The sequence below is a fragment of the Micrasema longulum genome, unplaced genomic scaffold, assembly GCF_059751315.1.
Source record: "Micrasema longulum isolate JH-2025_06_02 unplaced genomic scaffold, ASM5975131v1 h1tg000177l, whole genome shotgun sequence".
NCBI classification, from domain to species: domain Eukaryota; kingdom Metazoa; phylum Arthropoda; class Insecta; order Trichoptera; family Brachycentridae; genus Micrasema; species Micrasema longulum.
This window is the reverse complement of record NW_028277382.1, coordinates 358,708-382,033: the sequence shown is the minus strand read 5'-3', so window position 1 is coordinate 382,033 and position 23,326 is coordinate 358,708. Positions and strand designations below refer to the sequence as shown.

General features: G+C 31.0%; 1 protein-coding gene across 4 annotated transcripts in view; it reads right to left on the bottom strand.

Annotated features, from left to right (window-relative positions):
- Positions 1-23,326, bottom strand: part of LOC148283947 (rho GTPase-activating protein 15-like) — a 162,063-nt gene that overhangs the window by 33,065 nt on the left and 105,672 nt on the right. For all 4 annotated transcript variants that reach the window (XM_088242915.1, XM_088242914.1, XM_088242916.1 and 1 more), the window contains exons 4-7: positions 22,602-22,777; positions 11,178-11,303; positions 8,932-9,117; positions 8,291-8,405 (exon numbers count right to left, since the gene is read on the bottom strand). In XM_088242915.1, coding sequence (XP_088099041.1) covers positions 8,291-8,405; positions 8,932-9,117; positions 11,178-11,303; positions 22,602-22,777 — 603 coding nt within the window. The remainder of the gene's footprint in view (positions 1-8,290; positions 8,406-8,931; positions 9,118-11,177; positions 11,304-22,601; positions 22,778-23,326) is intronic.

Genomic DNA, 23,326 nt, shown 5'->3' with positions numbered 1-23,326 from the left:
TATTTAAGAAGGCAAACATGAACAGAAAAAATAAAAAAGGAAAAATAATAAAACCCACTAAACCGCGTAACCGGCTTGTCAGCAGGTTTCTTATTGTTCCTTTACAAAGAAAAACGTTAGAGAAATTATATAATAACATATTACAACAGAGATGAAGAACATTTAAGAAAAGGTAATATAGAAGTCTAGGCATCTACAGGGCTTATGACCTGTCAATGACTGGTTTAAGTGGCCACTTTACACACTGTGTAACATTTACCATTCTGCCTATATTTGAACATCTATATTCCTTCAATTCTTTCATCTTTTGATGTTTGTGAAGTTAAAGAGCTGAAACCTTTATTTATGCAGGTGAGATTCATCTAATTGAATTATTTCACCTACATACTAGGCAACGCCTGAAAATATTATTTTTTCCATTTCTATACTTCTTCATGGACCAGGTAATATAATATAAACATTTTAGGATTATATCTTAAAGGAATTCTTTCGTGATCAAGCATTTTAACATGTTTTTTGTTGAAAGTTATTTTTGTATTTTTATTTTTATTGATTAAGGAAAAAAAACAGTTGTTATATAAGAATACAAAATATAAAAAATATTACATATGTACATCCAGTTAAAGTTTTTCACAAATATAATGAGAGAACATGTTACACAGTAAAGAGAAAAATAATATATTATAGAAGACATGAGAAAAAAAAAGAGCTCGTAAGAAGGTTAAGGGATGAGGAAATAAAGTGGAGTAGTGAAGGAGAGGGATTTTCATGATATAGTTGACCAATTTAAAATTTTTAAATAATAAAATGAACATATTTAAAGGAACATAAAATTATTACACTGACAAATGCTTCATTTTATAGTGTTTCAAAAAGTTTTTTTTTTAAGACACAAAATTTTGTATTAAAAACATCTAAATGGGGACAAAGTAAATTAAATTTGGAGCAGCTACGATAAATAAACGAGTTTTGAACATATTTTTTTTGGGAAATGAATTGTGAAAAAAATGAACTTGTCATGTTGACTTTACGGGACAATTGATTGAAATATGCTCCAAAAGATACGGACTATCGATAAAATTGTTTAAAATTTTGAAGAGGAAAGACAGAGCAGAAATGCTTCTACGTTTAGTAAGGGAAGTTAAACTATGAAAAAAAGAACAGTCTTCATACGAGTCAAAATATGTAAGAGATTTGCGATCCAGAAGTTTAAGGAATCTATTCTGTATTCTATCTAGTTGTGATATATAAATTGTATATCGATGATTCCAAACAACAGATGCAAACTCAAGATGGCTGCGAACGTATGTATTATATAAGATTTTGAGGGATGCGGTTGTTTTGAATGGTTGAGTGGTGTTTTGAATTTCATTTATCTTAATTACAATGTTTCGTTTTTGTCCGCCTCGTGGCGTAATGGATAGCTCGTTTGCCTACCATGCGAGAGGTCTCGGGTTCGATTGCATGCCATGTGTGTCACTTATTGAATTTTTCAGGATAAATCTCGCATCATTAATTACAGTTAAAATGTTTAATTTTATTATGATTGTCAATTTATTATATAAGTGAAACAATACGTAGTTGGAGTGCATAAAAGCGCGCGTCGACGCTGTGTAATAATCTTGTAAAGTGCAAACTTTTATATCGGTAGCCTTCACCGCTAATCGAAGGATTGGTAAGTTGACAGTCGAGTTGTTGACACTTCGTCGGTTATTGCGTGATGACATGCTAGAATAGCTAGAAGGTTTAGAAGTGGGAAACATTAGATAATGAAAAAAAGTGATGTAGGCATAACTAGCTCAACCTAACCCTTTCTGAGCTGAAATTATTACTGTTAAAGATAAAAATATTTTGTATTAGGTGTTAACACTTCGAGCACCGGCCGAACACACATCGAATTTACCCTGTGCCCGGCCCATTTTTGTGAAATTTCATGCTTTGTGAAGGGTTTCTTAAAAGTGTCACAATTATGAAAATTAGTTAAATCAATTCAAACTTCGCATATTTATTTGAAACAATTAAATAAGTCATTTTTGTATGATAGTTTTGCCAACATTGGCCTTTATGGAGAGCCACATTGCGCATTGCAATGTTCGCACATATACAGGGCATCACTCTTTTTTTGTGCTTTGTATCCCGTAGCCGTGTAAACACGTGATTGCAATAACCACGCGTTGTGTCCCGGTCCCGTGTTTTCACGTGGTTTACCAGCAGCGAAAAAGTACTAATAAAAGTCACTAGATGTCAATAAAACGCACTTTTTTAAACAACTGGTAAACCACGTGAAAACACGGGACTGGGACACAACGTATGATGGTTATATAATCACGTGTTAACACGGCTCCGGGATACAAAGTGTTAACATAAGTTGTGTCTGTTTTTTTTCAAAATGAAAAGTACACAATAAAAAAAAACAATTAATTAGTCAACAATCTATTCTCCTTCATTATTTTACAAAGTATAAGCAAAAAATTCATAGCATTTTCACCATATGCTGCGCAAATATCGCGAACAGCTTTGGCAGCTTTATTCCCTCAATTTAAGGCGAACACAAAGAGGTGTCTAAAATATTCACTTTCATCTACTTGACATTACATTTTGAAGGCTTGTAATCAAATAAAATAATATATGTAACGAAAAAGCAAACACAATATCTTGTAGAGCAGAATGTTTCCTTTCAAATTAAGTATAACCTTTACCATTTTGTTTTACCTTTGAAGCTCATTTTTTTAATTTTGATGAAAACGGACACAACGTATAGTTAGTTATACAGCCCAATAAGATTTTTAATATCTTTGTGAAAACCTTGTGTAAATAAATCAAATAAAATAAATAAATACCTACGTATGTTTATAATAAATATCTATCATCGGTAATAAATATAAAAGTATTTCTAAAACAGAATTCGATCACGCTATGCACCATTGAAATACCAGTTATTTCATATTATCATACCCCTTAATCGGATTGTGAATTCCAACCGTAATCGAATGCATGCTAACCGAATGAATTCTTAATATGAGCATTTTACTTAATAGGAATCTCGTTATTTAAAAGCGATTTACATAATATATATGTTGATTACACTGGCGGCTCCTAACCGAAAACATTGGCAGTGCATTTCTTTACATTTTTTCAACATATATATACATATATATATATATATATATATATATATATATATATATATATTTTTTTTAAAAGAGAAATACTTGAGTTCTTATTATTTACACAAATATTAAAATTTTTTGACCATTTCCTAAAAGTCGTAAATAACTTGTGCTTGAAAAATTGAAATCGAGTTGAGGTAGATTAGGATTTGAACTTTGGACCTTTGGCCCGTGAGTCCCCAATACTACCACGGGACCACAACCCAGTTCATGAGTAATGAGTTAGAAACTACTTTGAATATATCTTCTCTTCAAGACCGTCAAAATAAATCCGACCTTATAGTCCTATTTTAAATTCTCAGCTCACTCTTTGATGCGCCTGAACTACTGAGCTCAATAAAATTAAATATCCCAACTAGAAACCTCAGACAAACCTTACTCTTTCATACCGATAACCATAGAACTAACTATGGTTTTCATTCTCCTATGCCCAGAATTCTTAGGTCTGCCAACAAACATACTAGTCTTGATTTCTTTGATAACAAGTTGTCTTTTTTCAAACGATCACTGAATCAAATTCAATTATAAACACCTCTCTCCCGCTTTCTCTCACAAAGTCTACTATAAACCATTGAGTCTTTCTAATTTTGTTATGATAATTTTCTATGTATAAATGTGTCCATAAAAATGCCCATTGGGCGTATATATAAATAAATAAATATATAAAGTTTTATAATATTATAATAATATGAAAGGTCTGACGTGATAAACGAGCAATAGTATGATAGCCCGCGCATCGGAACCAGAAACGCTAAATGCGCCCAACATAAAACGCACCTATGGTAACTAAATTCGTACTAATATCATGTCATTACGCATGTTCAAAGTGACATTACAAACGAACTTTAAAATTCAAAACTGCGCGTGCGTTGGCAATGCTCGGAATATGTATATTATCTTCTCCCTCTAACGCACATTTCATCGGTATGAAGCGTCTGTCTCGCTCAAATGACGATTTTGGGAGATATGGTATATTTCATATAAATTCAGGGTAAAGGATTGTGCAAAACAGAATATGCACTGGGACGATTGCGCGTGCGTAGGCAAGATGAGAAAATCGTCCGCTAGATCTTTTGGCGCTAGTATTGAATATTATGATGTTTACGAGTATAATATTGCAACGAATCCCGGTTTCTTTGTACCTATAACATAGTTTAACTATCAATAAAATTACTAATTTATTTCCACAAACTTTTACTTGGCAGTGCACTGCCTTTATGCACACACTAAAGAACCGTCTCTGGATGATTAAGTAGTGTGTATACATAAAAATGTGAAAAAACAACATTTTCAGTTTGAAAATAATAATGTTTCAAAATAAATACTTTTCAATGAAGGGAATGTGGATGTCTGAGCAAATACAGGGCGTATGACCATTAACCATTTGATGATTTTATTGGCCAGTGTAGCTTCTGCGCACAATGCAACAATTATTATCCTACCTATATTTGAACATCCATATTCCTTCAATTCTTGCATCCGCTGATTTATATAAAGTAAAACCTGTAACATTACGGATGCGGGTAATATTCTACCTTATTATTTCACTTGGAATTGTTTTTTTAACCAGTTACTTAATCAACAATATTTTTAATATATCTGAATCCAGTAGTTGTTTATAAAGATTCGGACATACTCGAAATACTAAAAACATTTATTAATTTATTTGGTTTTCAAACAATGAAAAAGAATAATAAAAACATTCATAAAAAGTTATATTACACCTCTTTTTAAAAATACATGCAAACATAAAGTAAAGTAAATAAAACAACTTTTTTTTACACCGACCAGTTTCAAAGCTAAACAAGTTTCTTTCATAAGGTATATTTTATATATTGTATAACACATAATTATTATTTATTTCAAGTAAATACATGAATATTTGATATTTTCAATACAAACTCTGTTAATGCATTAAAATGTAACCTCACTCGTTATTTTTTAGAAAAATTATGAATTTATTTAAAAATATAATATTAAATTTAACTTTGTTTTCTTGAAACGTATTTTTGTTTATTTCTTTATATATATACGTATATAAATTATACATTGGTGGATTTATTGCCAAATGGCAACTTCTTCCAATCAACTGATCAAATAAAGGTGTTATTTAGATTATTTAAGTTTTTATATTGCTCTAAAAAACTTATCATTTATAAAGTTTTGTTGTGGTATTATTTTTCTTTTTTATTATTACATAGTTAAACACTAACACTTCATGTTTATGTTAAATTAATCTCAACTTTACTTTGTTATATTTATATTTAGAACATAAGATTTTCTCACGTTAATTTATATCTTTTATTTGTCAACTTAGATATGTTATGTTTCATTTTTACTTTTTTGTTGTTTTTTTATATCCTACTTTCACTAAGTTGTTTAGTTTTAATTATTCAACTATATTTCATATTATATATTACATAATGAATTGTTCACTGCTGTGATTATTTCTGTAAAACTTTTTATTGTAAAAGATTCTTTGAAACGTTGATATATAAATAAATAAATATTTATTTATTTATATATACGCCCAATGGGCATTTTTAAGGACATATTTATACAAAGAAAATTATTATAAAGAAAAGTAGAAAGACACAATGGTACATAGAAGACTTAGTGGGAGTGGAAGCGGGAGAGAGGTGTTTATCATTGAATTTGATTCAGTGATCGTTTAAAAGAAAACAACTTGTTATCAAAGAAATCAAGACTGGTATGTTTGCTGGCAGACCTGAAAGTTCTGGGAAATAAAAACCATAGTTAGTTCTATGGTTATCGGTATGAAAGTGTAAGTTTTCTCTGCGGTTTCTAGTTGGGATATTTAAATTTATTGAGCTCAGTAGTTCGGGCATATTAATTTCGGATTTATTTCGACGGTCTTGAAGAGAAGATATATTTGAGCTAGTTTCTAACTCATTATACGTATATTGGTCTCTGGATAAGCCCAACCTCCAGCCTGTCTTTTTTTAAATCGATGTTGAACTCATTCAATATTCTTGATGTTAACATCATAATATGGAGACCAGATAACAAAGGAATACTCTAGGTGCGGGCGAACCAGGGAACAGAAGAGAGTTTTAAGGGTATTGATATTTTCGTAGTCAATTGTGCGTCTGTTAATAAATCCAAGAAGTATTATGGATTGTTTGATAATATAAAACAACTTTGTTTTTAACCACTTATTTTATTTTTTTCTACCTACAGGTTATATTTCTTTAGTAACAATAATGCTCTATTATTCATTTTAAATAGTGAGGAATATTTTGTTTTCGGTTATTTGCGTGTATTGATCGCAATGTTGGTTTATTTTTAATTTATCGATTGATTCTAAAAAACACCCACAATCAATTACATACGGCACGCATAAAGTTAAAGAGGTATCTATACAATACAACCTTTTTATTAGGAAATCCGGATTCATTGTACTAATTTTTAAAAAAAACTATCGATAAATATTTCAAAGAGTTTACCAAATTACCAACAACAAAAAACATCGGGTTGTAAGTAGCTTTTATATTATATTTTAGTGAGGTTCTAATATAAGATTCAATAATGCGTTCAAAGTCCCCGAGAATTAAACCTTTTATTAATAAAATCATAGACACCACACATGCTCGGCGCATAAAATAATGAAATGATAAATCAGTAAAAAAAAAACATTAATAACTATATGCTATTTTTTCAAATCAATCTTTCTTACCGGAGTCAAATTTTGGAGGAAGTAATACGCCGTGGTATCAGCAAGTAAAAGCTAATACTGGAAGAAATTACAACAGGTTTTCTTATCAAGGAGGATTCTTAGATTAATTTCGTATAAAGAAATGTTTTCATATAGTACAGTTATAAATTAAAAATAAATATCATACACAAAATCGACATATTATTTATATAAACACTGCACCGTTCTCAGTCCATTTTTTAACATATATATGTATATATATAGAGTTTTTCTACTGACATTTCTTGGTGAAACTGCATTTTAATTTTAAAAATATAAATTATTTTGCAGTCTAATTTAATTTCAGAAAAACAACAGCAATACAAAAAAATATACACAACATTATAAAAAAAAAAAAAAATAAAGCCAAATCAGTTTTCCACATAAACACAATTATAAAAATACAGTTCAGTTAGATATTACTTTAAAGAAGTGCATGTGTGAGTTTTTTTTGTGTAAGGATGCGTGTGTAAAAAAGTGGAGTGTGGTTTTGGTAGGTATGTGAATATGTGTGTGATTCTATATGGGTGTGAGGGTAGGTTTATGGACAGGGTGAGTGTGTGTTTGATATGAGTGAATAGAAACAACTTAAATTTATATTGTTCAAATATATTTTGTTTTATAAAGAAACATAATTTTTTTCATATGATAGTTTTTTTAATTTTGCTTTTAAAAGTGAGTTTACTGCAGTTAAATATGTCTATGTTATTGAAAAATACATTATAATTACGCGTCAAGCGAATCAGAGGAGAGTTCTGTGCATAGTTGGTGTGAACTGTAGGTACATGGAAAAGAGATAGATTCGTGTTACGGGTGCGGTAGCCAGGTACATTAAGGGCCAACTCAGAAACCAGAACAGGACTATCAAGACGTCCATAAAGAATATCATGTAAAATGCCCATATCTAATACCAAACGACGATCCTCAAGACTAAGTATATTATGTTTATGACAAGAAGTTTTATAGTTAAGGTCCGTAAATCTGGATCTTCAATTGAGATGTCTAATATACATTATATAATTAAAACAATAAAAATAATTGTAAAAATACGTCCTAGTTTGACGATGTCGGTCACGACGAGACCCGGTAAAAATTATAAATAAAACTTTATAGATATTCTTATTATTATAACATATATATGTTGCATTAACCGTTTGATAAATTCTATGTAACTTTAAGAAGTATTTTATATTTTATAACTCTTTATGGAATGCATCAGAATAGATTTTGCGCATTCCTGTTTGTTATTTTTCGTTCCTTTATCCTGTTGAAACATCATAAGAGATTTTTTTTTCAGTTTTTTGAAAATATATAAAAAAAAAATGGTTGTCAAAGTGATATTGATCGAATAAATAACCCGGTTAGGTTAGTAAATGCAGCAAAGGGGAGAAAGCATGCGACTAACCTTTTATGGATCCCTTAGATTTGGAATGTTTCTGCTTAGGAGATGGCGAGGGCGTTCCGGTAGAGGAGTTTTGGCTCATAGAACTTGTATTCTCGGGGCACTGATAGTCTGTTGCCTGAAAAAAATCAACAATAAATTTTTTTTTTTTAAATTTTCGTTTTTTTGCAAACAAATTATTCTATAATTTATTTACCTTATTTGTATTCTACGTTGTTCCCTAGATTGAACGCGAACAGGTGTCAAAAATACTCACATTCGTCTACTTGACATTCTAATTAGTAATAGAAAAAAACTAACATATGTAACGTAAGTATGATTTCCATAACAAAAAAATAAAAGCAAACACAATATCTTGTAGAGCAGATTATTTTCGAATGACGTATTTAACCTTTATCATTTTCTTTAACTTTTGGTGCTCATTTTTTTTTTTTTAAACTGTCAAAATGTATGCATTCAATATAATATTATTTTATTTTTTCCGTAGACAGCCAGATTAAAAATGCATAAAAGCCTTATGGGCGTGAAAAATTAACAAAATAAAATAAAATAAATAAAATATTTTAGGGATGCAAAAATCTTTGTAGACTTGGATTTTACCTATGTTATATTTTATAAATTATAAAAAAACTGTGTTTCCTTACTTGTCGGTTGATGGTGTTCCTCAAGCAAATGTACCACTCTATGGACTCCGCAGGGTCCTTGTGCCTGAGGATGATCTGTTCCCTTCTACTAGTGAGCACGCACGCATTGTTCTGTTTGGTCTGTTGTGAGGTGGCCTCTGCCACAACGGGATCTTCCAGGAGGAAAACGAACTCTGGATCTGACCTCTAAAAAGATAAAACAATTATAATTCTGATTGTTTTCTAAAAAAGAATAGCCTCATTATTATTTTTTTAGTTCACTAGACTTTGATCAACTCTTGAAGGTAATGTTTGTATAGGTAAAAGAGGGGTGTTATAGTAATAAGGCATGCTATAGTAATTAGACACGCTACTGTAATTAGATATTTTAAATATAATGGTAAAAAATAAATCAATGTAATGCCGTTCACATTTTAAGGAAAAATACACAAAAAGTGTTTATTTTATAGTACAGATATATTCTAACGTTTACTTTTTTTTTATTTATTTTTTATTAATAACAAATAAAAATACAATATTACAACTCAATACATTTTTTAACATTAATCAAATACATATATTAACATGAACGTTTCCCATTACGTAAAAGAAATAAACAATTCTTGTGTACATAATGGAGAGTGACGTCTTACAATAAATTATTTTATTTTAATCAATAATATTTTTAGAATAACATAAATAAATTACAAAAAAGATATAAACGATGTTTTCAAACAGTGTTACATAAAGAAGAATTATAGATGTAATTTTTACTTCATTCTTAAATATATTGTATTCCTGACTGTACTTTTTATTATCTTTGTTCATTTCATTAAAGAAAAATATTCCTCTGTAAGTATAATGATGTTGCGTAGTATATTTTGCAGTATATTTGGTATAGTATATTTGCTTTTCAAAGAATTCAGAGTACTGAATATTATTCAACAGTATATATTGAGAGCGCTAATTACACACATAAATAGAGACATTTACCCAAGCGTCAACCATAACCATAATACAAGATACTCTAATAGGGATCTGATACTAAGTGAAGGAGTCAACACTGTTCTGGCATCGAGACAACACTATTACGTAGGCAAAAAGGGCCATAACCTTTTGCCAGAATCGTGGAAAGTCGGGAGTGTTGTCAAGTTACGGAAGGTGTTGACCTCGCTGTTTCATGACATTGGTCGTAGGTAGTCAGAAAAGTTGATGCATGCCACGGATTGGAGATTCTTACTGGCTGTCGAAAATAAAATATAAAAAATAAGGAATAATTTAAAAAAATATGTTTATAGATGACAACCATGAAGTTTCGCATAAATAAATTGTCTATGTTTTTATGAATGTATGTATGTGTATGCGCATGGGTGTATGTACGTGTGTGTGTATGCACATGTGTATATATGTGTATATATATATATATATGTGTGTGTATTTATGTGTATGTATGTATGTATATGTATCAATATGTGTACACGAATAAGTTTATATTTTGTTTGTCTGTCCTCTATATTAATTTGTTAACTATTATGATATATTAAAATGTAATTGCCTAGCTTGGAACGAGGTATGTACCCTTGTTAGCTGGGCAAAGTGAACATGGAATTGTATTTTGATAAAGAGTGTAAATAAATAAATAAATAAATATTTTACCATTAGATTTAGTGTTCAATTAATTACAATAGCATGTCCAGTTACTATAGCACTTACCCAATATAGGTATTATCCAGTTCAGTTCAAATACACAGAATGATGTTTATTTAGTGTGAGTGGGTGAGTGGATGAGGGAGGAAGAGATGGAAGAAAGGGGGGAAGAAGGTACGTAGTGGCTGAGTGAGTAAAAGAGGAAGGGAAAAGAAAAGGAATGAGTATGGAAGGTAAAGTAGTGACTGAGTGAGTGAGAGGTGGTAGATGGAAGAGAAAATAAGGAAATGAGGAAGTTAGTGACTGAGTGAGAGAGGGAAGGTGGGAGGAAATGAAAAAGAAGATAATGTAATGACTGAGTGAGGGAGGGAGGTAGTAGGTGAGTTGGTAAGGGATAAATGTAAATACTTAAACTTCCATACTCCTCCTATCTCAAAAGTAGTTTTTATCAGTGTTGCAATAAATTCCAATACCTATGATGGTATCCCATAAAAATTCTATGTACGCATGTAAATATATTATATTATTTTTATTGGGTTGGCAGTGAAATAAATAAAAATAAAGAAAGGTGAACTTGTGAAACCCAAATGCCACTTCTAACTGTAACAAAGTGAACTTACTTGTTTAGTGTTGTGGACGGAGTAGAACTCTAACGTGCTTCTTTTCAGGATGGCGTGATTTGTTTGCCAGTTTTTCCTTATTTTCTTTCCGTTTTCCAGAAATTTCGTCCACTCGAGAAGACCCTCCTGAAATGAAGAAAATACACTTTATTCAACGGTGTTTTAGCCGACCGAGACCGCTACGCAGCCGGATATCCTTTCAGTACTGATGGGAGGTACAGAGCCTACCTAACCGCATTAACAAGATTAATTTATATACAGAAAATAAACCAATAATAACATTAATAGCAATTGCGTACAAATAAATATGCAACAGGTACAGAACAATAGAGTTGAATTAAAGGACGCGTTTTAGAAATGTACATCGGTTTATACCGACGGTTCTAGAACCCCTCGATACGTTTATCTACGCGTTAAAAGAGTCAAAAATTTTGTCCCACCGAGCAATTTTTCTTTTAATTATTATTGATTAAAATTTTATTTTTTCTTTAAAGCCTTTTAAAAATATGAGAGAAAAAAGTAAATTTTGAAGTCGAATTAAATTCCGACATAACTGTCACTTTAATAAAACGAACGCCTTGATGTGAAAATTAATTTATATACAGAAAATAAACCAATTATAACATTAATAGCTATTCCGTACAAATAAATATGCAAAAGGTACAAAACAATAGAGTTGAATTTTAGAAATGTAAGGACGCGTTTTAGAAATGTAAGTATTTTGAGTAGTAGTTTCCGCATTCGCCGACCATGCTTAAGGTCCCGGATTCGATTCCCGGGAAGCTTGACTTCTTGTTTGTCAACATATTAATTCAAGTTATGATGTTGCGCCTTGAATCCGCAGCCTATATTATGCAGGTTATGTGCAGTTCTGTATGTAGGCACATAATAAATGTACACTGTATGGTCAAGTATAATTGTATTATATATTATAATGTGTGACCAATATTCAAAAGTAGATATATTTTGAATAATATGTATTACATTTACATTTACATTTCTAGTAATATTATAAGTTTTGTATGATTAGTTATTTTATGTTATGTATAATTTTTATGTGACAACATTTACAATAACAATATTATGTGGAAGCCTCTAAGCCTCTAGGACTTTATGATATATATTTATGGTATAATTGATTCTTATAAATGTATAAATGTCTGTTGGCTTTCCAATGAAATAAAATAAATAAATAAATAAATATGATTGAGATTTGACATTTGATCAAACAATGCGATGCCCTTTACACCATGTTCCAGTCACAAGAAGCGAGGGAAGATCACCCGATCGTTGGTGCGACCGAGTGAGGGAGATGACCGGGGGACACCTTTTTGTTGAAACGTTTGGTGCTTACGGTCACACCATAGATTACAACTCTCGACACTGAGTAAACGCAGGAGAAGAAGGAGCCCTATACACCACCGGGTGCGGATAAGGGTTTGATGATGATTATGATAGTAAATACTTCGTAGAAGTCATCCAGAAATCAATTTTCAGCGTCAGCTGACGTAATACCGTATTAAGAACATTGAGAGGAGATCCTTAAGCGCACCATCCACTCGCAGCTGTCCTGGGGGACTCTCTGTCAGCTGCGCACAGAGGAAAGTTATTATAAATATTCCTAAGGAATAGAAACTCTATGCAGATTAAGGAGGGGGGAGGAGGACATATGGACAGAGGCCAACACGTCGTCCCCACCCCTCAGGATCCCCTCAATGCCTCTGTTTTTTTTATTCAAAAAATATATACACAAACAATTTACATAAATAAACGTATCCAAAAATACAAAAACAATTTCTTAAAACTATAGGAATATAACAAACATAACTTACACAAAAACATAAGTAAGAACACGGATATTTACAATAGGAGAACGACTTTGCATAAAGAAGGACTCCCTGGGCGGTCAGAGGCAGAAGATCCGAATACCACCCCCGTAAGGGGAGGACAAAACAAAAGAACGTGTGCATCGTATTAAGAACACTGTAGAAACGAAATCACACACTGTGTGTAATTAATTGATTACCAAAACACCTAAGTGACTGATAAAAAAATATCGCTGACATGCGCGGATATCAGCCATACCGATAAAATCGCTGACAGCCAAGGAAATAAAAACACTGGACAATAATAAGAAATAAGATCTTCACAGTTACACAGTTAGATAATACAGTCAACCTGCTACGACATGTAGTTCAATTTTTTTTTTTTTTTTTGTTTATTTTTCCATACTGTTACATATTATGCATGTATTAAATTACATATTTCATACATTATATTTATTAAACATTGGAAGAGAAAAAGAGAAAAAATACATATTCTAAAAATAAACATAGCCTTAAATTTGGAAAAAATGCCCACAAAGACTTAAACGTCTGAGCGTGGGCCATTCCTTTTTTATTGTTTTTGGTGAATTTTTTGGTATACAAACACAATATATACAATATTTTGGTATACAAACACAATTACAATTACTCAGTTCCTACAATGCAGTTACAATATGTAGTTCGGACATTTACACACTCAGTTACAACATGTAGTTTGGTCAGCCACAGTGAGTTCCAACATGTAGTCCAGTTCAGTGCTCGATGATTCAACATTAAACGTCTAAGCTCCCTCTGTCACTCTATTTATTCATCATGTAATAAATACAACATCAACGCACAACATCGTTTTCTTCTGTCTACCTCCGATTGGGTAGGAGCTCCCATGCTTTCAACCAGGATCAAATCCTACAACTTTAATGTTTTGTTTTTTTAAATATCAGTTTCAAATTTCTTCCTTGTATCCTTAAGTAACGTTTTTTTTTCGCTAGGCATAAATGTTAATCGTGTATCGATAACTGTCTTAAGGCCCGCTCAGTTGCACCAAAAAGTCATGTTTAAAAAAAAAAAAACATAATCCCCCTTTTCGCAACTGACGGTACATAGAGCATTGCATTGGTAAAGGTAAAACTAACTTTTAAATTTTAGTTAGTTTTAAATGTTGGTACTCCGGTTTTGTATTTATTTTTTATCTTATTATTGCGATATCATTTACTTATTTTTTGCTTTTTTTTACATTTTTTAAAAATATTATTTAAAAACATAAATCATATTATGTACTTTTTTTTCGCTCCTTATATTTAAGTTATTAGTTATTATTATTATACAACTATGTAGTGTTATCATATGATTTAATGTCAAGGATCTTTACCGACAAGCCATATTATTGGCTTGGTGCGTCCTGTAAAAAAAATAAAATTTGAAAATGTTTTAAAAAATACTAAAAATGTAATATTGTATTTAAATAATAAATAAATAAAAATAAACGCAGCGTAGTTCGATCAGTCTTACGCTTTAGGTGCCAGTCTAGAAAGAATGAAATACTGTAGTTCAAAAAACTTTTGAAATTTATATTTCACGTAGAACACAGGACATCAAGAATGGTAGGACGCGTCAATCACTACACAATGAGGCGGACTTAAATTCACTCGATTTTCTTATTCAGGATTTTTACCATCGAGTAGAAAGCACTCGTCCAGGATTCTAGTCATCTTTCACACACATAACTGTATTCTTAATCCGCCCGGACACAGCACAAATAAAATTATATTTTAAGCTCAGAGTCATAAGGCGCTACCACATTATTACTTTGAGATTTTTAGTTTTTTCAGAAATGGATAAAACAAGTTTGTTGTGACATTTTAAAATTATTTATTGTGTTCTAGTTTGTATTTGAAAGAATTATTAGCAAAACTTCTTGATCATTTAATTAGATGTTTTTGTCGGGACATTTTCAAATATTCGCATTTATGTCGTGTCAAATCACTGTCAAAAAAGGGATGAAAAAAGGATAATATTTTCATAAACACAAATACGATTGTGGGTTGGTTATTACAAAGTTTTTTGGGGTAATTTGGTGTCAAACTTTTTTTAAACATGTTTATGATAATATTAATCTTATTTTTAAAATACCAGCTACCTAAAAACAAAGATTATTCTTAGGTTATAGAAGAATTTGTGTAAGTATCTGGAAAGTATGTTTTCGGGAGATAGAAAAATATGAACAAAAAAAATAACGGTGCACTAAAAGTAATTAGATAGGCTCTGAACCCAAATATGCTCCTCGTAACGAGCTTAGGTGATGGGCGAGGAAGCAGAAAGTAATGCTTTGGCAAAAAGTACCTGGGCCTCGATTATGATGGGAAGATAAAGACGTCATACCTTTACCTTGATGGTATAGTTGAAGATAAGTTTCCTCTAGCGATTATAGAGATATACTACCGACCCCCCACCTTCAAGTTTTGGGTAGGTACATCGATATGAAACAAGGGGAAGCGTACGTCACGGTACACATATCTACGCTCTAAAATGACATAGCTTCAGTATGACGTCATACTTGAAGATAAAAGTCTCCCGACCGACTATAAAGGTACACTACCGATACCCCTACCATCAAGTTTTGATGTAAGTACATCGGTTTATACCGACGGATCAAGAACCCCTCGATACGTTAATCTACGCGTTTAAAGTGTCAAAAATGTTGTTCTATCGAGCAATTTTTCTTTAATTATGATTTATTATTTTTTTATCGTTTTGAGGTTAGCACTTTTTTCTTAAAAGCCTTTTAAAAATATGAGAGAGAAATAAGTAAATTTTGAAGTCGAATTAAATTCCGACATAACTGTCACTTTAATAAAACGAACGCCTAGATGTGAAAATAATGTCGCTAGATTCTGTTCAATTAACAGATAAGAGTATCTAGGCGTTAGAAAGTTACCACTCTAAAAAAATAATTTAGTTATTATTTTTTTCCATCTGTTTTACTATCTTTCCGAGTGTATGTATCGAGACGTTAAAGGAGCCGGCTCTGTAGTCGATCGGTAGATACATACAGACGATTGTTAAGCGATTTCCAAAAGTCATACGAAATTCATGTTCAGGCGAGTATTTTTTGCTTGAATTGGGATTTATTGGAGTTTATGATCGTTTTGAAGTGAGCACTTTTTATTACAGAAGCCTATTTAAACTATAAATGAGAACTATTTTTATTTTTAATGGCGTAAGGAACGCGGACTAATTGTTTGCGGTCATTCCATTGGCTTGTTTCGACCATATGATGTCGATATGACAAGTAGGTAGAACATACCGAGGTAAGATACAGATAGTACAGAAGTTAAGTATACCGTCTCGATACCAATTACGAAGAAGCTTCTAATTGGAGTTCATGAAAAGTATTAATAGTAATTTATGTATCGTATAATTTTAAAAATGTCTGTTTGCTTTCCAATAAAATAAAATAAATTAGAACAGCGTTCTTACAGTTCAATATGTTCATTGGAGCACGATAATAAAAATGGTAGAATTTCTGCAAAATTTTCCGTATCTGAAAAATAATACAAGCATCTCATTAGAAAAAGCAAGTCGCGGAAAATACGTATGTAAAAATGATTTGAATTCCCGGAAGATGTTTGCGGAGGTACTTAACCGAGACTCAAACTCTTACAAAATTAGAGATTTAAATTCCAATTCCAGAAATTGATATAAATGTAAACACGACGAATGTCTAGAACAAGTAGAAGAATGTGCGTATCTGGAAATGCCTACTACATGCCGCCGGCCGCAGGTGGCGTAAATACGGGCGCTTAAGCTAGGGTTTCCTAGGACAGCGGTGCCCGTATTTTAACGGCCGTAGTGAACGGTGATGCAGTAGACAGCCGTCGTAACGTCGACTAGAGAGTGGTTTCTTAGGAAAACGGTGTTAAATGGTGTTGATAACACCGTTTTCCTAGAAAACCACACTCTAGTCACCGTTACGACGGCTGTCCACTGCATCACCGTTCACTACGGCCGTTAAAATACGGGCACCGCTGTCCTAGGAAACCCTAGCTTTAACGCCCGTACGGGCTATTTCGTCGGCAGCCGCGACGCGCACAACATGATTTTTATTTTACCATACATTTTATATGTTTCTAGCAATATTTTACCCCGGTAATACTGAGGCCAGGCTCGAAAGTGAATAATGTATCTTTATTGAGAGCCTAGCACTCAGTTCTGTACATTTACCGGGGATTATACCTAGTTATTTGATTATATATTTGCATTTTTATTGTTGTATATTACGCGTCCGGAACAATATATATAATAAATAAATGAACTATTGCAATTATGTATTTGATTTTTTTTAATAATAATTTTAATGTAATGCTTCTCTAATATTATTTCGTATATTGTATGTGATTGAATTTTAAATATTTTTTATTCTAATATTTTTATATACTTAACGCATTTTTTATAATTATTTTAATTTAATATTATTTTCTGGATTATGTTAGTAACTTACATATGTATCACTTCTATTCTGTTATATTTTATGTTAACATTAAATATAACATTAAAATTAAAGTTATATTAAAAATTATTATTGTACAATATGATATACGAGTACATGAAAATAACATTTTTATATGTATAAACTTATATGTATTTATATAATATGTAATATATTTTCTTTACTAACTTTGCATACTTTGTGGAAATCTGTTATTGGTTCTGAGTTTATACATTATATCTGTTTGTTTACTATAAATATATACGTAGAACTAGAACTGTTGGTTTCCTAAATATTTAAAAAAAAAAAAAAAAAACTGATGTATCTTTATAAAACAATTCATTGTAATGTGAATGTCCCCAGTCAGCGATTGAGATCATTCACTAAAGCGTATCTTCCGACCTTCAATAATAAAATGGCGCATTTTAATGCATTATCACGTATGTGAAGATCATACATAATTATGTAGAGAGTAATGCTGATATTGATATTTTAACGATACATTAAATAATAATAGGAGCACGCAATTTATTAAATCAGATAGTCCCTTATGTTAGGTAAAATAATTTGTTATAACCTGTTAGGATTATAAAAATATCAATTTTGGGAAGGATCAGAAGATTTATTGATAAGGACTCCTGCAAAACTATTTACAAAGCAATTATTGAACCACACGTTAACTACTGTAGTAGCATTTTATTTTTATCAAACAAAGAAAACATAGATAAACTAACTGTATTACAAAATAAAGCCTTTAGAATCATTTTGAAAAAAAACAGATATACGAGGGTAAAGTCGATGGTAAATGAAATGAAATTATTAACATATAAACAAAGAATATTTTACAATACAATGATATTTGTTCATAAAATTATAAACTCTAATAAAAAAACAGAATTTTGGAAAAAAATTGATCGGAACCAGCATGAACACGATCACAATACTAGAGAAAAGAACAAAATTAGACTTCCATTTAGGAAAAAGGCAAAGTCACAAAATTCAATTTTATTTAAAGCAATTAAAAAGTATTACGAAATGGAAAAAAATATTTATGAAGAAAAAAACATATCAAAATTTAAAATAATGGTCAAGACATATGTGATAAACAATTTATAAATTAAATATATTTTCAATGTTATTATTAGAACACACATAACAATATGTATGATATGTGTGCCCTACTTTAAGATTTAAATAAATAAAATTAAAAATTAAAATTAATAATTTGTTGTATTAATTTTCATAATATTAAAATAGTTTGATTCAGATAGTCAATTGAAAAAAACAAAAATAAACTTTTTTTACATTTGTGGATGATGTGTTCACATATAATTGATGAACAATATCTAAACAAAACAAATTGTGATTATTTGTAACATTTTTTTTGTATTTATTTTTATTTAAGAAGGTTAACATGAACAGAAATATATATGAGGAAAAATAATGAAACCCACTAAACCGCGAAACCGGCGTGTTTCGGAGAGAAAAACGTTAGAGAAATTACATAAATTTAAAAAGTAATATACACATTATTAAGAACTAAAAGCATACGTATTTTTACACGTGTATTGTTTATTGTTAGTAAACTAAAATAAAAAAAATATATATACATGATACCTGATTTTTTCTCCTATGTTAATCATTAAGATTCTTCTCATCGTTTCTTTGAATCGCTTAAAATATGTATGTGTATATTTATGTTTTTCCTTTTTAAAAAAATGCTATTATTTTATTTTATTTTTACATCTAAGCATGTTTTTCATTCTTTATTTTAATTCTTAACTTTTAATTACTTTTACAAATTTTCCTTATTTTTTACTTTAATTTTAATTTTTAAACAACTTCTATTTATGTTTATTTTCCTTCTCTTTTTTTACTTTAATTAATAACCTTACATATAATTATTATGTAAAATCAAACTTCACTGGTCCATTAGAGTTAAGTCTAACTGTGTAAAATATAAAACAATGTAACTGTACTGTTTGTTTCCTAAATAAAAGAAAAATAAAATAAAATAAAATAAAATAAAAATTATGACTTAACACGGGCAAAGTCTATAGGCACAAGTTCGTGTATATAAACTGTTAATTAATTTGAAATTAATAAATAAAACAAAATTAATAAATTCAGAATTTAAATTCATAATTCATAAATTACATAAATTCAGAATTACATGAGTTACACTTTACGTAAGCTGTGATTGAACAGCTAAATTGCTTGTAATCGGCTTAAATTAATACCACCTAGGTACTTATTTCCTTGATAGGATTACCTCCTAATAAAAGCCACTGACCTTTTGAGAATGAAGTACAAATTCAAGTGGGTAATCTGTCGACAATGTTTTTAGTATGTCCAAAACTATGCGAACGGGTACAGGATTTGACGGTCTAGGACAGTGGTGACGAACCTTTTCGAGAAGCGGTTCAAATTTAGTAAATTATTATTTTAGTGCTAGCTCGTGGGTCAATTAGTCAGTGGCGTCACTTGGAAAGAGGAAGGGAGGATGGTCTATTCAAGTTTTGTCGCGAGTTATACTTCGCAACAAAAGGACGAAACACGTTTGGCGACAATGTACGTCTTCCACGTGTACAGTGATACCATAGAAAATTAGCTAGCCAATTTTCAGTTGGAAATAAATTTATATATATATATATAAATAGCAACGCGTGTAATTATAAGTTAGTTAAATTCCTGACGATGAGGTAGTAACCTCGAAACCGGTCGAAGTGTAAATAAAAAAAATTAAGTGGTTTATACAAATTTATAAACAAATAAGTGGAATTTTTTTTTTTTTAATTCGGCATTAGATTTTTTTTTTACTGTTCTGTTTTTTATAATAAAAAAATCAACGCGCGTGTCATTTAAAAAGCCTGCGCCATCACTAGGATATTTTTATGTGATAACATTTACAATAACAATATTATGTGGAAGCCTCTAATAGGACTTTATGATATGTATTATCTAATAAATTTATAAATGTCTGTTGGCTTTTCAATGATATAAAATAAAACAAAAAAATAAATGAATATTATTCGATATTTCAATAGAGGTGAAGAACATCTTAAAGACGGAAACATGGAAATCTAGGCATATTTGTTTTTTTGGACCACAACAGGCCAGAAGGCCAAATAATTTATTTATTTACTAACGCCCAAAATGCCTTTACATACTCAGAGGTTATAAACCATTTACAAATATAAAAATATAATTTAAAATTGAAAAATATAGAAATATATAAAAAGAAATGAATATACTAGAAACTCAATTATTATTTTTGAAATTTAAGAATAATTGGCTCTTGAAGTTTGATAAAGTTTGCAAATACATTTTTTACATCAGTGTGTTTGTTCCCGAGAGAGTGAATTATCGGGAACAGAGAATTAATGTGCGGATTTCACTTGGATACAACTACCCATATTAATATATCTAAAATAAATATGATGCCCGTTGGACTAATAGGCACATTGAAATATATATTCATAGTGATGAATTTACAGCACAGAACACCCAGGCTTAAAAATATTCATTTAATTTTTGTATTCTCACCGGAAAATGAACTCAGAACCTTATGTGGGTGTGTCAAGCGTTTTCACCACAAATCCGCGGAGGGCGCCTTATTTACAGGGCTTATGACTAGTTGTCCTGTTTTTCAGGCGTTTCCTAGTACTTGAAATAATAATAGTTTTACTAACAACAATAAAGGCTTCAGCTCGTTTGTTTCACTGAAATCAACTGTTATAAAGGTTGCAGAAATATTAATTGAAGTATGTAAATGATAAATCATAGAACCGAGGTTTTAACCCACTTTACCATCGCCCCTTTTTTTTTTACTATTGCCTCCACAAGATTAAACATATTTTTTTATGATCAGAGCAAGTTGGTGTTTGCTTCTAGTAGCATGCGCCCTATCAGCAAGTCAGTTTTACATTATTGTGCAACTACCATAGTGAAAGTCGGATTTGCATGTTAGTGTAATTAGTGTGCGGATAAAGAGACGCGTGCGTCTCGAAGCCGATAGACATAGATAGGTCTGGAGCTCAATCACAGATGGCTATCGACATGCTAAAAAACGTGCCAAGTATTTGAGCAATCACCACGAACAATCATGAACACGCTGAAGTTAAAGCGGTCGCGTTGCAAAACGCCATAGATAAGTTCCTGTGCGAGATTCAACCAATCCTCTTGAACTGACCGAAGTTGAATTTCGTTTTGCAACGCGACCGCTTTAACTTCAGCGTGTTCATGATTGTTCGTGGTGATCGCTCAAATACTTAGCACGTTTTTTAGCATGTCGATAGCCATCTGTGATTGAGCTCCTGTAAGTGGTTATATACAAATATGTATTGAAACATTTGACCACAAAGTTAATGAACAATGTTTTGAGCATGTCCAAATGTTTGTAGACAGGCCGTAGGGAGTAATTTAGATAGACATTTGTTGCAACAGAGAAGGAAAACATTTTGAAAAGGGAATATGGAAGTCTAAGCATTTATAAGACTTATGACTTGTCATTGGATGATTTAAGTGGCCACTTTACATACGGTGTAACATTTACCATTCTGCCTATGTTCGAACATCAACATTTTCTCATCATAAGGTCAAAAGCCCTGTAAATGCCTAGACTTGTATATCCCTTCTCAAATGTTTTCCCTATCTGTTGCAACAAATTTAGACCAAATTTAATGCTTTAAGTATAATTTATATTAAAACAATCTGTTTTATAAATAATATTTTAAGTTTTTCGAAATGTTTGTAGACAAAGACTGGATTTCACGTCTAGAAATTTACAGGGCTTATCACAAGTTATTCGCTGGTGTAAGAGTTCAAACAGAGATAAAAATTGAGAATGTTACACAGAGTGTAAAGTGGCCACTTAAAGCAGCCAGTAACAGGCCACAAGCCTTGTAAATGCCTGGATTTCCATATTTCTTCTCAAAAAAGTATCGAGGAAGCTTAAAACGTTTCAACACATTGTCATATAAAAAAATACATAGATAATCTAAAACATATCACAATATTTTGAAGGTATTGAAATAAAGTTTGATCGATTTTTTTCTACTACAATTTATTTAGCCGTGAAAGTGGAAATAAACCAATTTTAATTTAAATTACCTTGACGATTTCCCCACCTCTCGGAATCATCAGCTTGTCATTGCGCCTGGGTGTACTGAGCATGGACTTGGACCTCTGGTCTTGACCAGGTCTGCCCAGTTCCTTTGGCCTCAGTTCTATTTCCCGGTAACCAGAAATGGGAGGCAGCGCTCTGGTGCGAAGAGCATCATTGTTTCCTAACAATAAAACATTTAAAAAATCATTAAAAACACGTAGTTCGTTTTAATGGGGAAATACTACTTTTTAAAAACATTTTTAAAGTAATAATAGTCTATGAAATACTGTCCAGCAAAAAAAAAGTTTTTGCTATTTATTAGTAGCATAAAAAATATTTTTAAATTTGTAATTTAGTCATTGCATTGGCCACGACCCTAATACGTCACGATTCATGTTTATTTTTAGCTTTGTTCCAAACAATTCTAGTGTTTTTAGAACATCGTCACGAATCTTGGCGTCACAACTATCAATGCCAAATATGTCGCGTTTTTCTAGTTACTTTTTTTCATTTAAAGTTATACATGAAAAAAATTCTCCACAATATCCATATTGATTTTGAAAATAAAATTATTTGTTTTAAATCCATTTTATATATTTTTATCGGTATTCGTGGTACGTGAAATTTCCCTATTATACAATTCTGTACGTCAGAGGTATAGAATCCTATGCGTCATTTGATGTTTTTTCAGGAGAAGCAAAAATCGATTTCTATGACCGAATTCAATTTT